At 51.3% G+C, this 11,719-nt stretch overlaps 1 protein-coding gene across 2 annotated transcripts in view; it reads left to right on the forward strand.

The window, feature by feature from the left end:
* SPATC1L (spermatogenesis and centriole associated 1 like) overlaps window positions 1-9,365 on the forward strand; it is a 22,722-nt gene extending 13,357 nt beyond the window's left edge. Inside the window, exons 2-4 of one of the 2 annotated variants that reach the window (XM_023194529.2) lie at window positions 844-1,194; window positions 8,448-8,599; window positions 8,817-9,365. In XM_023194529.2, the coding sequence (XP_023050297.1) occupies window positions 1,113-1,194; window positions 8,448-8,599; window positions 8,817-9,143 (561 nt within the window). In that variant the 5' untranslated portion in view covers window positions 844-1,112 and the 3' untranslated portion in view covers window positions 9,144-9,365. The remainder of the gene's footprint in view (window positions 1-843; window positions 1,195-8,447; window positions 8,600-8,816) is intronic. The other variant, XM_023194528.3, reaches the window with a different exon arrangement.
* Window positions 9,366-11,719: the final 2,354 nt, after the last annotated feature.

An 11,719-nucleotide genomic window follows, 5' to 3' on the forward strand; every position in this document is an offset into this window, starting at 1 on the left:
ACAGAGGATGCTCATGGAGCAGGAGGCTCCTCCCCAGCCACAGAGGAGACTCATCCCCAGCCACAGAGGAGACTGGAGCAGGAGGCTCATCCCCAGCCACAGAGGAGACTGGAGCAGGAGGCTCATCCCCAGCCACAGAGGAGACTCATAGAGCAGGAGGCTCCTCCCAGGGCGTGGAGGATGCTCGCAGATCAGGAGGCTTCTCCCAGGAGGCTGACTGCCGCTGTGACCTGAGCCCAGCATTGGACCACAGAGGATGCTCACAGAGCAGGGAAACTCCTCCTGGGAGGCCGATTACCACTGTGTATTTGCAAGGAAACATGGAAACAGGCCCTGTCCATCAATAGGGCAAGAGATACAAATTCACTGTGTGTGTATGTGTGTGTGCTCATGTGTACAGAGGTGCCAGGAAACAGTTAAATGAACCAGGGAGCTACCAGACGGCTCAGCGTGGATACATCTCAGAGATAATGCAGCAGCAAGAAGTTCTGTTGCAGAATAAAATGTGTAGGGTGGTATCATTTGTGTACAATTTAAGAAGTCATTCTCCAGTGTGTATGGGTGCACAGGCAGGCAGGAGGCACACGGAGGCCCACTTGCTGTGCCCATAGACGCAGTGCTCCCACGGGCAGGATGGGCACCTGTGGGCACTTCACCACATCTAGCTCCTCCTTTTACACCTGAGGCCTGAGGGGAAGGAGGATGCTCTGAAGCCAGGGAAACTCCCGCAGGTGTTGAAGCTTGGGGTGGGGTGCATACAGTTTGTTACCATGTTCTCTATACTTCTCAGGAATGTTTTAGGAGCATCAGCCTGACTTCTCATCCCTTTCCTCCCCTCCTCAGTTCCGGATTTCGGAAGGTTCGCGAGTGTTGCCGACACGCCCTCCCAGCTGCAGACCTCCTCCCTGGAGGACCTGCTGTGCTCACATGCCCCCCTGTCCAGCGAGGACGACGCCTCCCCGGGCTGTGCAGCCCCCTCCCAGTCACCCTTCAAGGCCTTCCTCAGTCCCCCGGAGCTGCACAGCCACCGAGGCACCGACAGGAAGCTATCCCCGCTCCTGAACCCCTTGCAAGACTCGCTGGTGGACAAGACCCTGCTGGAGCCCAGGGAGATGGTCCGGCCTAAGAAGGTGTGCTTCTCGGAGAGCAGCCTGCCCACCGGGGACAGGACCAGGAGGAGCTACTACCTCAACGGTACGGCCAGGTGCGGGGATGCCTGGGTGGGCCCCCAGTGCCGCTGGTAGCTGTGGGGAGGGCACGTCTGGGTGGTCAGGCAGGGCTGTTTCTCCATCACGTCACACAGAGTGGAGGGAGGAGAGCCAGGCTGGGAGGCTGGGGTCCAAGGCTGTGTCTGTCCTAATCTTTTGCCAACAAAAAATGCATTGCTTGTCTTCTTGGGAAGGGTTCTTTACGTGTCTGGATGTGAGTCCTTTTTTGGGTGTATGTTTTGCAGATACGGTCTCCCACTCCAAGGTTTTTCACTTTCACAATAATGTTTTTTGATGAGCAAAACTGTTTAATTTGATGATGTCCAATTTATTGATTTTTCTTTTGTATTTTATGCTTTTTATGTTCAGTTTAAGAAATCTTTGCCAAGCCCATGGTCACACAGATTCTCTCCTATGTGTTGTTCTAGAAGTTTTATAGTTTAGGTTTTACATGTAGGTCTCTGATCAATTCCAAGATAATTTTCATATATGGTGTAAGGTTTGCATGTAGATATCCACCTGAGGCTCAGGCTAACCCCCAACCTCAGCCTCCCCCGTGTCTGAGACTACAGGTATATGCCACCAGGCCTGGCTAATTTTTTGCTTTTTTGTGTTTTTCTTATTGTAGAGATGGGATTTTGCTCCGATGCCTAGGCTGGTCTTGAACTCCTGGACTGAAGTAATTCACCTGCCTCAGCCTCCCAAAGTGCTGGGATTACAGGCATGAGCCGTCATGCCTGGCCTGTCAATGTTTTTATCTTTTCAAATAACCAATTTTTTGTTACATTGATCTTTTGTATTGTTTTCTTCATTTAAATTTCGTTTATTTCTGCTCTGATCTTAATTATTTTTCTCCTAATTTTGGATTTGGTTTGCTCATGCTTTTCTAGCTCTGTGAGATGAATCATTAGCTTGTTTATTTGAAGTTTTTCTACTTTTTGAGGTAGGCACTAATAGCTGTAAACTCTTAATACTTATCGCTATAGCTCTTAGTATGGCTTTTGCTGTGTCTAGTACATACTAGGTTTTGGTATGTTGTGTTTCCATTATCATTTGTTTCAAGACGTTTTAAAATTTCCTTCTTAATTTCTTCACTGATACACTGGCCATTCAGGAGAGTATTGTTTAATTTCTGTGCGTTGGTATAGTTTCCAGAATTCCTTTTGTTATTGATTTCATCTTATTCCACTGTGGTCAGAGAAGATACTTGATATAATTTCAATTGTTTGATTTTTTTTTTTTGTTGAGACAGAGTCTCGCTCTGTCGCCCAAGCTGGAGTGCAGTGGCCGGATCTCAGCTCACTGCAAGCTCCGCCTCCCGGGTTTACGCCATTCTCCTGCCTCAGCCTCCCGAGTAGCTGGGACTACAGGTGCCCGCCACCTCGCCCGGCTAGTTTTTTGTATTTTTTAGTAGAGACGGTGGTTTCACCGTGTTACCAGGATGGTCTCCATCTCCTGACCTTGTCTCAGCCTCCCAAAGTGCTGGGATTACAGGCTTGAGCTACCGTGCCCGGCCAATTGTTTGATTTTTAAAGACTTGTTTTGCAGCCTAACATATGGTCTATCCTTGAGAATGATTCATGTGCTTACGAGAAGCATGTGTATTCTGCACCTGTTGGATGAAATGTTCTGTAAATATCTATTGTGTTCATTTGGTCCATAGTATCGATTAAGTCTGATATTCCTTTGATTTTCTGTCTTAAAGATCTGCCAAGGGTGAAAATGGGTCTTGAAGTTTCTAGTTACTATTGTATTGGGGTCTGTCTCTCGCTTTAGCTCTAGTAATATTTGCTTTACATATCTGGGTGCTCCAGTGTTGGGTGCATATATATTTACAACTGTTATATCCACTTGCTGAATTGACCCCTTTATCATTATATAATGACCTTCTTTGTCTCTTTTTATAGTTTTTGTCTTGAAATCCGCTTTGATGAAGTATGGCTACTACTGCTCTTTTTTGGTTCTCATTTGCGTGGAATATCTTTTTCTATCCCTTTATTTTCAGTCTATGTGTGTCTTTATAGGCAAAGTGTGTTTCCTGTAGGCAATAGATGGTTGGGTCTTTTTTTTTATCCATTCAGCCACTCCTCTGTCTTTCGATTGGAGAGTTTAGTCTATTTACATTCAAAGTTTCTTGTTTATTTTTTTTCCCCCAGACAGAGTCTCAGTCTCTTGCCCATGCTAGAGTGCAGAGGCACGATCTCAGCTCACTGCAAGCTCCGCCTCCCAGGTTCACGCCATTCTCCTGCCTCAGCCTCCCGAGTAGCTGGGACTGCAGGTGCCGCCACCACACCCGGCTAATTTTTTATATTTTTTAGTAGAGACAGGGTTTCACCATGTTAGCCAGGATGGTCTCAATCTGCTGACCTCGTGATCCGCCCACCTCAGCCTCCCAAAGTGCTGGGATTACAGGCATGAGCCAGCGCGCCAAGCCTGTTTTTGACCAAACTCACACACCATTATTCATCGATTTGACGGTGCTGTAATTTTTTTTTTTTTTTTTTTTTTTGAGACAAGGTCTCACTTTGATGCCCAGGCTGGAGTGCAGTGGCACAATCTTGGCTCAATGCAACTTCCATCTCCTGGGTTCAAGCAATTCTCATGCCTCAGCCACCTGAGTAGCTGAGATTCCAGGCACATGCCACCACGCCCAGCTAATCTTTGTATTTTTAGTAGAGATAGGGTTTTGCCATGTTGGCCAGGCTGGTCTCGAACTCCTGACCTCAAGTGATCCACCCCCATCAGCCTCCCAAAGTACTGGGATTACAGGCACGAACCACTGCATCCGGCCTATTTACAAAGTTATTATTGATAAGGACTTAACTCCTGCCGTTTTGTTATTTGTTTTCTCATTGTTTTGTGGTCTTCCCTCCTCTTTATCTAGAAGAGTTTGTGTTGACTTGGTGTTATTTATTCCTTAAGTGGTAGAATTCACTGCTGAAACTACCTGAGCCTTGAATGGCCTCTATAGGAACATTTTTCCCCTACAAATTCCATTTTATTGATAATATCAACTGAAATTAAGGCTGTTGGGACAGAAATAATTCGATAAAGATTTGTTGGAAGCCAAATGTGAGAATCAACCCATGGGAACACACCAACAAAGCTAAGAGTGTTCTGGAATCTAAGTCAGAAGACTTCTATAGGAGAGGCTGGGAGAAGGGAAAGGGCTCCTCATAGTCATGCTGCCCTTTCTCTGGAGGGTACAACACAGAGGTTCCAAGCATTGGCTACAGATGGAAACATACAGGCCAGCACGTCTCTGTGCAAGGCAGTCAGTAAACCTTTATGATTCAGGAATACATCAGCGTCTTTCAGTGCATTAATCAGCACCTCAGCAATCTGAGGGAATCGTGATAAGAATTTTTTCTCAGGGATCATCAATCACAAGGCCTTCCCAAGGCCAGTTTGGAAGTCTGTTTCCTGTCAAATGTGACCTGTAAGGTTATGAGATAGAAGGCGATTCAGGTTATGTGTTTCTTCTTGAGTGAACTTTGGTAGTTTGTGTCTTTTAAGGAATCGATCAGTTTCATCTAGGTTGTCAAAGTTATTGGCATAAAGTCATTCCTAATACTTCCTTATTATCCTTTTTATGTCTGTAGAATCTGTGGTAGTGGCATCTCTAATTTCCGTTAGTGGTAATTTTTGTCTTCTTTCTTTTTTTCCCCTAAGTCTGGCTACAGGTTTATCAATGTATGGCCTTTTTTCTTTGAAGAATAGGTTTTTGGCTGGATCTTACAGAGCACAGGTTGGACTAGAAATCATTTCTAGAACCTATACTAGAATCATTTCTCACCTGTAGCATGTTTCTTATACCTAATTTATGCCTTGGTGGGGGGCGGGGGATGAGAGAAAGAGCTTGATTCCTTTTTTTTTTTTTTGAGATGGAGTCTCGCCCTGTTGCCCAGTCTGGAGTGCAGTAGCACGATCTTGGCTCACTGCAACCTCCACTTCCCAGGTTCAAGCCATTCTCCTGCCTCAGCCTCCCGAGTAGCTGGGATTACAGGCACCTGCCACCACACCTGGCTAATTTTTGTATTTTGAGTAGAGACAGGGTTTCACCATGTTTGCCAAGCTGGTCTCGAACTCCTGACCTCCTGATCCACCCACCTCGGTCTCCCAAAGTGCTGGGATTACAGGCATGAGCCACTGCGCCTGGCCAAGAGCTTGATTCTTGATGACAGAAATACACTGATTGATACAGAAGGAGGAGATTACACCTGCTCCTCCACACCCCTTATTGGCCCTAACACACTTCTGTGTAGTGTGTTGGCATACCTCTTCTGCACATTGGCGTACCTCTTCTGCACGTTGACTTACCTCTTCTGCATGTTGACTTACATCTTCTGCATGTTGACTTACCTCTTCTGCACGTTGACTTACCTCTTCTGCATGTTGACTTACGCACGTTGACTTACCTCTTCTGCACGTTGACTTACCTCTTCTACACGTTGACTTACCTCTTCTGCATGTTGATTTACCTCTTCTGCACATTGACGTACCTCTTCTGCACGTTGACTTACCTCTTCTGTACGTTGACTAACCTCTTCTGCACGTTGACTTACCTCTTCTGCACGTTGACTAACCTCTTCTGCACGTTGACTTACCTCTTCTGCAGTCTTGAAAAGTGATTGGGAAAGAAATACACTGAAAACTACAAACATTATTGAAAGGCATGAAGAAGTCATCAATGACCAGGCACGGTGGCTCTCACCTGTAATCCCAGCATTTTGGAAGGCTGAGATGGGCAGATCTCTTGAGCCCAGGAGTTCAAGACCAGCCTGGGCAACAGGGCAAAACCCCATTTCTACCAACCCTCCACCCCCCAAATTAGCTGGGTGTGGTGGTGCATGCCTGTAGTTCCAGCTATTCAGGAGGCTGAGGTGGGAGGATCACTTGAGCCCAGAAGGTAGAGGTTGCAATGAGCTGAGATCATGCCACTGCACTCCAGCCTGGGTGACAGAGCGAGACCCTTTCTCCAAAAAACAAACAAAAAATAAATAAAAATAAATAAACAGAAAAACATCTCGTGTTAACAGATTGGAAGACTTTATATTGTTTAATAATCAATAATTTTGATATGGATTACATTGGATCTACAGATTCATTCAATCCCAATCAGAATCCCAGTGGCTTCTTTATAGAAATTGACAAGCAGAAACTTAAAACCATATAGAAGTATAGGGAACCAGAATAGGTAGAACGATCTTGGAAAAGGAGAACAACATTCCCAAGTTTCAAAACTGACTGTAAAACTTACAGTTACCAAGACTGTGGTACTGCCATAAGGATGGACATACAGATCAATGCAATGGAATTGGAAGGTCAGAAATAAACCCGTACGTAGATGGTTTCCAACAAGAGTGCCAAGACAGTTCAGTAGGGACAGAATACTGTTTAACAAGTGGTGCTGGAACAAGGAGGTATCCACATGCCAAAGAATGAAGCTGGGCCTTACTCCATAGCACATACAAAAATTAACTCAAAATGGATCAAAGACCTAAGAGGTCCCAAAGAGCTGAGGCTAGAAAACTCGTAGAAAATCCATAGGGGTAAATCTTCGTGACCTTGCATTTGGCAGTGGATTCTTTTTTTTTTTTTTTTTTTTTTTGAGACGGAGTCTCGCTCTGTCGCCCAGGCTGGAGTGCAGTGGCCAGATCTCAGCTCACTGCAAGCTCCGCCTCCTGGGCTTAGGCCATTCTCCTGCCTCAGCCTCCCGAGTAGCTGGGACTACAGGCGCAGCCACCTTGCCTGGCTAGCTTTTTGTAATTTTTAGTAGAGACGGGGTTTCACCGTGTTAATCAGGATGGTCTCGAACTCCTGACCTCGTGATCCGCCCGTCTCGGCCTCCCAAAGTGCTGGGATTACAGGCTTGAACCACCGCATCCGGCCCTAGGCAGTGGATTCTTAGCACACCAAAAGCATGAGCAAAAAGAGAAACAAATTGGACTTCATCAAAAATAAAACAAAACAAAAAACAAACTTTTGTGCTTCAAAGGACCCTTTCAAAAAAATGAAAAGCCAACCCAGAGAATGGGAGAAAACATTTGTGAATTGTGCATTTGAAATGGGACTAGTATGCAGAATATTTAAGAACTCTGACAATTCAACAGTAAGAAGACAAACAATCCAATGAAAAATCGCTATAGGACCTGAATAGATATTTCTCCAAAGAAGATACAGTATATAAATGGCCAATAAGCATGTGAGAAGATGCTCAAATCACTAGTCGTTAGTGAAATGCAAATGAGATGCTGTTTCCTGTCCCTCAGGAAAAAGATGGACAAGGTCATGTGCTGTTATGGACTCGGATGCCATTAGAGGCTGCCCTGGGGAGGGGGGTTTGGAAGCAGGTTTTGTGGGGACATTGGAGACTCCTAAGTAATGTCGAGGAAGTAATTAAAATAGAACATCCTGGGCGAGGCGTGGTGGCTCACGTCTGTAATCCCAGCACTATGGGAGGCCTAGGCGGGCGGATCACCTGAGGTCAGCAGTTCGAGACCAGCCTGGCCAACATGGTGAAACCCCATCTCTACTAAAAATACAAAAACTTAGCTGGGTGTGGTGGCACGCAGCTATAGTCCCAGCTACTCGGGAGGCTGAGGCAGGAGAATCGCTTGAGCCGGGGAGGCGGAGGTTGCAGTGAGTGGAGATGGCACCACTGCACTCCAGCCTAGATGATAGAGCAAAACTCCGTCTTAAAAAAAAGAATGTCCTGCCCACCCAGCAATCATCTTCTCAGAGGTAGGAAAGAGTGAAGCCATTTTACTGAATAAACATTAAAGCAGCCTATGATGCCCAGAGGTTGCCAAGACAGAAGGACTCTCCCCCTTCCTCCCAGGCAAGCCGACTGTCCCTGGTCCACAGGCGTCCTCACTGGAGGGGACCCGTCCGAACTCACCCCTCCAGGGCCGGGTTCCTCTGTCCTCGCAGGGCCGGCGCTGGGGCAGGCTCCCCCGTGACAGGGGCCACTTCCCACCCCCAAGATTAAAAGGTTTACCTCATCCCAAAGGGACAGAGGGGAACCGAGGACAGGGCGAAGGGAAACCTGTCTTGCCCTTTGGCACTTTAAGAAGCTCCTTTTCTTTCAGATTCTGTTTGCCGGACAGTGGGGGGTGGCGGCAGGCGGGGGAGAGGGGGATGGAGGAGCCGCCCCCCACGTGGCCGGGGGTGGGGGCACCCTCTGGGGCAGTGGATCCTCGCGCTGCCCTGACCTCGTCCCGGGCCTTCCCTCCCCAGAGATCCAGAGCTTCGCGGGCGCCGAGAAGGACGCGCGCGTGGTGGGCGAGATCGCCTTCCAGCTGGACCGCCGCATCCTGGCCTACGTGTTTCCCGGCGTGACGCGGCTCTACGGCTTCACGGTGGCCAACATCCCCGAGAAGATCAAGCAGGTGCGCCCCGCGGGGAGGGCGCGGCCAGGAGGGTGCGGGGCGCTCGGTTCGTCCCTGTGAGGCCCCCAGATCTTGACCCCCGCCCGGGCGCTGTCCGCGGGAGGGGACCCCGGGGACCCAGGAGGGCGGGGCAGGGATCGGCCCTGGGCCTGGAAGTCCCCGTCCGAGGGCCCCGAGGCCCCCCACGCCCTCCACCATCCATGCGCTGCGCCCGCAGACCTCCATCAAGTCCCTGGACGGCTCAGTGGACGAGAAGAAGCTGCGCGAGCTGACGCAGCGCTACCTGGCCCTGAGCGCGCGCCTGGAGAAGCTGGGCTACAGCCGCGACGTGCACCCGGCGTTCAGCGAGTTCCTCATCAACACCTACGGAATCCTGAAGCAGCGGCCCGACCTGCGCGCCAACCCCCTGCACAGCAGCCCGGCCGCGCTGCGCAAGCTGGTCATCGACGTGGTGCCCCCCAAGTTCCTGGGCGACTCGCTGCTGCTGCTCAACTGCCTGTGCGAGCTCTCCAAGGAGGACAGCAAGCCCCTCTTCGCCTGGTGAGCCGCCCCGCGCCCACCGCCTTGCCTGCAGTAAACGCGTTTGTTCCAACCCGGAGGCCGCGGTGCCTCCTGCGCGTCTCCCGGAGGGGAAGGGCCGCGCCCCCCGCGCGCGAGGCCGGAGCAGGCGCCTCTCCCGCCCGCGCTGGGCCCCGACCGCAGCCCGCCGCCGCCCGCACCTGCGGAGCGCTTGTCACCCCTCATTAAAGTCATCCGTTTGCTTGTCTGCCTTCACCTCTGGCTCTTTGAGGGCGTGGAGGGCGCCTGCAGGAAGCGCCGCTCGGTGCTCCAGGAAGCCTGGAAGGAGCCGCAGCCTGCAGGGACCCCCGCTCCCCACTTTCTTCTCCGCCTCCCCCCACCCCTCCCCCGGGCCTCCGCACCCACCCGCCTTCCCGCCGCGGACGACGAGTCCTGTCCCAGTTTGAGTTTCCCCAAATGCCGAGCTGGGGTAAGGATTTGGTTCTGGCGGATGGTTGCGCAACCCCTGCAGGCAAAATGGAAACGCAGCCCCTTGTTCAAAAGCGAAGAATTCGAAGAATTCGAAAGGGCAACAGCCCAGCGTTACGGTGAACCGGGGCCTTAGGAAACTGAGCGGTGACAACGCAGGCGGGCGAGCGCCAGGGAGCCCCGAGACCGTGGGGGTGCACTTTGCGCCATACTGCAGCGGGGAGCTGGGGAACTTACCCATCAATTCCCCTGGCCCTGGGTCATCTCCCTGCAGGAGGCCAGAACGACGGGCACTCTGAATTGGCGAGACCTTGGGGCTGAGGAGATACCCAGTTCCAAAGTGCCCTGGAACAAGGGGCATTTACCGTGTCTCAGGGGAGTCTTGGCTCACGCGGCACAAGCCAGCGTGCTCAGCCTGGCCCTACACTGTCTCAGCAATAGTGGCGGAGAGGGCAGGGCTGTCACACATTAACAGTTTAGGCCGGGCGCGGTGGCTGAAGCCTGTAATCCCAGCACTTTGGGAGGCCGAGACGGGCAGATCACGAGGTCAGGAGATCAAGACCATCCTGGCTAACACGGTGAAACCCCGTCTCTACTAAAAAATACAAAAAACAAAAAACAAAAAAACAAAACTAGCCGGGCGGGCGCCTGTAGTCCCAGCTACTCGGGAGGCTGAGGCAGGAAAATGCCGTAAACCTGAGAGGCGGAGCTTGCAGTGAGCTGAGATCAGGCCACTGCACTCCAGCCTGGGCGACAGACCGAGACTCTATCTCAAAAAAAAACAACAAAAAACAAAAAACAGTTCAGAGCCCAATGGAGACTGCTGGGGACCCCATTCTGGCTGGTAGCTAGGACATTCAGCTCCCAGGTGCAGATGGGCTGGATCCTGGGGTGGGGGCCCAACTTCATGCCCCACAGTTGTGGGGCCTACTGACCTGGGAAGCTCTGGCTGGGTGCTGATTTCTGGCCTTACATTTGGGGATCGCCTGTGGCCACACCGGCACTGGGCTGGCTCTGTGGTTGGGCCAGGAGCTTTGGGCCCCAGGCCTAGGGCTGCAGCCACATAGTCTCAGCCAGGTGATCCATGCCCCCTTCCCCTCGGTGCCAGTGAGTGGATACTTCCAGCAAGGCTGGGATAGGCAGGGCTGTGATGAAACGCACCAGGATTTATTTCAGTTGGGTGTGGTGGGATACAGACCCAGGAACCCTGACTTTAAAGGAGACTGTATCACAAAGTACTGCAGACCCCGCAGCTGAAACCACAGGAGGGCACGTACCATGCCACACAGGGCCACGGGGGGGCGCCGTGGCAACAGGACCCGGAAGGTGAGAGGGGAAGAGTGTGGCCAGAGGCTTCGTAGGGGTTTCCCTGGGAAGAGAGGCCAGGGAGGGTGGGCACGAAGGAGCAAGTTTAGGATTGGACAGGTTAATTTCCTGGGGCTCCGGACTGTGGGGTGGTGTCTAGTTGACCACCATCCTGCTCCTGGGTGATTGAGGGCAGAGGAACATGGGTTTGGTGAGTGAGTCAGATGAGGGGTGGTTGGGTTCACAGGCTCCAGTTGGGTTGGCTTGTGCATTAAAGGGGAGCTCTGTAGGCACCTTTTGCTGTCTCCAGGAATTAGCCAGCCCTGGGAGGGCAGTCTCCACCCAGCCAGTAAGGCCCCGGAGAGGTCAAAGCATCATAAACCAGAAAACAAAAATCACGTGAGTTATACAGGAACAGTCTGGTGGGCAGGTGGCACTCAGTCCCTGTGCTCTGGATCTCTAGAAGGATGGGGTTCTCAGCCTCTGGCCATGGGTCCCCCAGACAGCCTTGGTGTCTTCCAGGATCTTGTGCTTGGCTTGGAGTGGCCCCTGGGGGCTTTCGCTGGGGCGGTGCCCATGGCTCACCCTCTGTCCATATAGTGGGGCCAGGGGGCCTGTGGTCAGAGGCTGGACCCCCACCCTGGCAGTGCGACCCCCTAGGCTGCAGGTGCACATGGAACTTTCTGCAGGGCTCCCTGCAGAGAAGGTGGAGGCCATTCCTGCACTTTTTCTTACTATAGTATTAAAATGAGGAGAAATGGGAACCGGGTGAGGAGTGGCCCTGAAGTGGCTGGTGTGGCCATGTCTCCTGGGGCAGCACCCGGGCCC

This window comes from Piliocolobus tephrosceles, chromosome 19, assembly GCF_002776525.5.
Source record: "Piliocolobus tephrosceles isolate RC106 chromosome 19, ASM277652v3, whole genome shotgun sequence".
Taxonomy (NCBI): Eukaryota; Metazoa; Chordata; class Mammalia; order Primates; family Cercopithecidae; genus Piliocolobus; species Piliocolobus tephrosceles.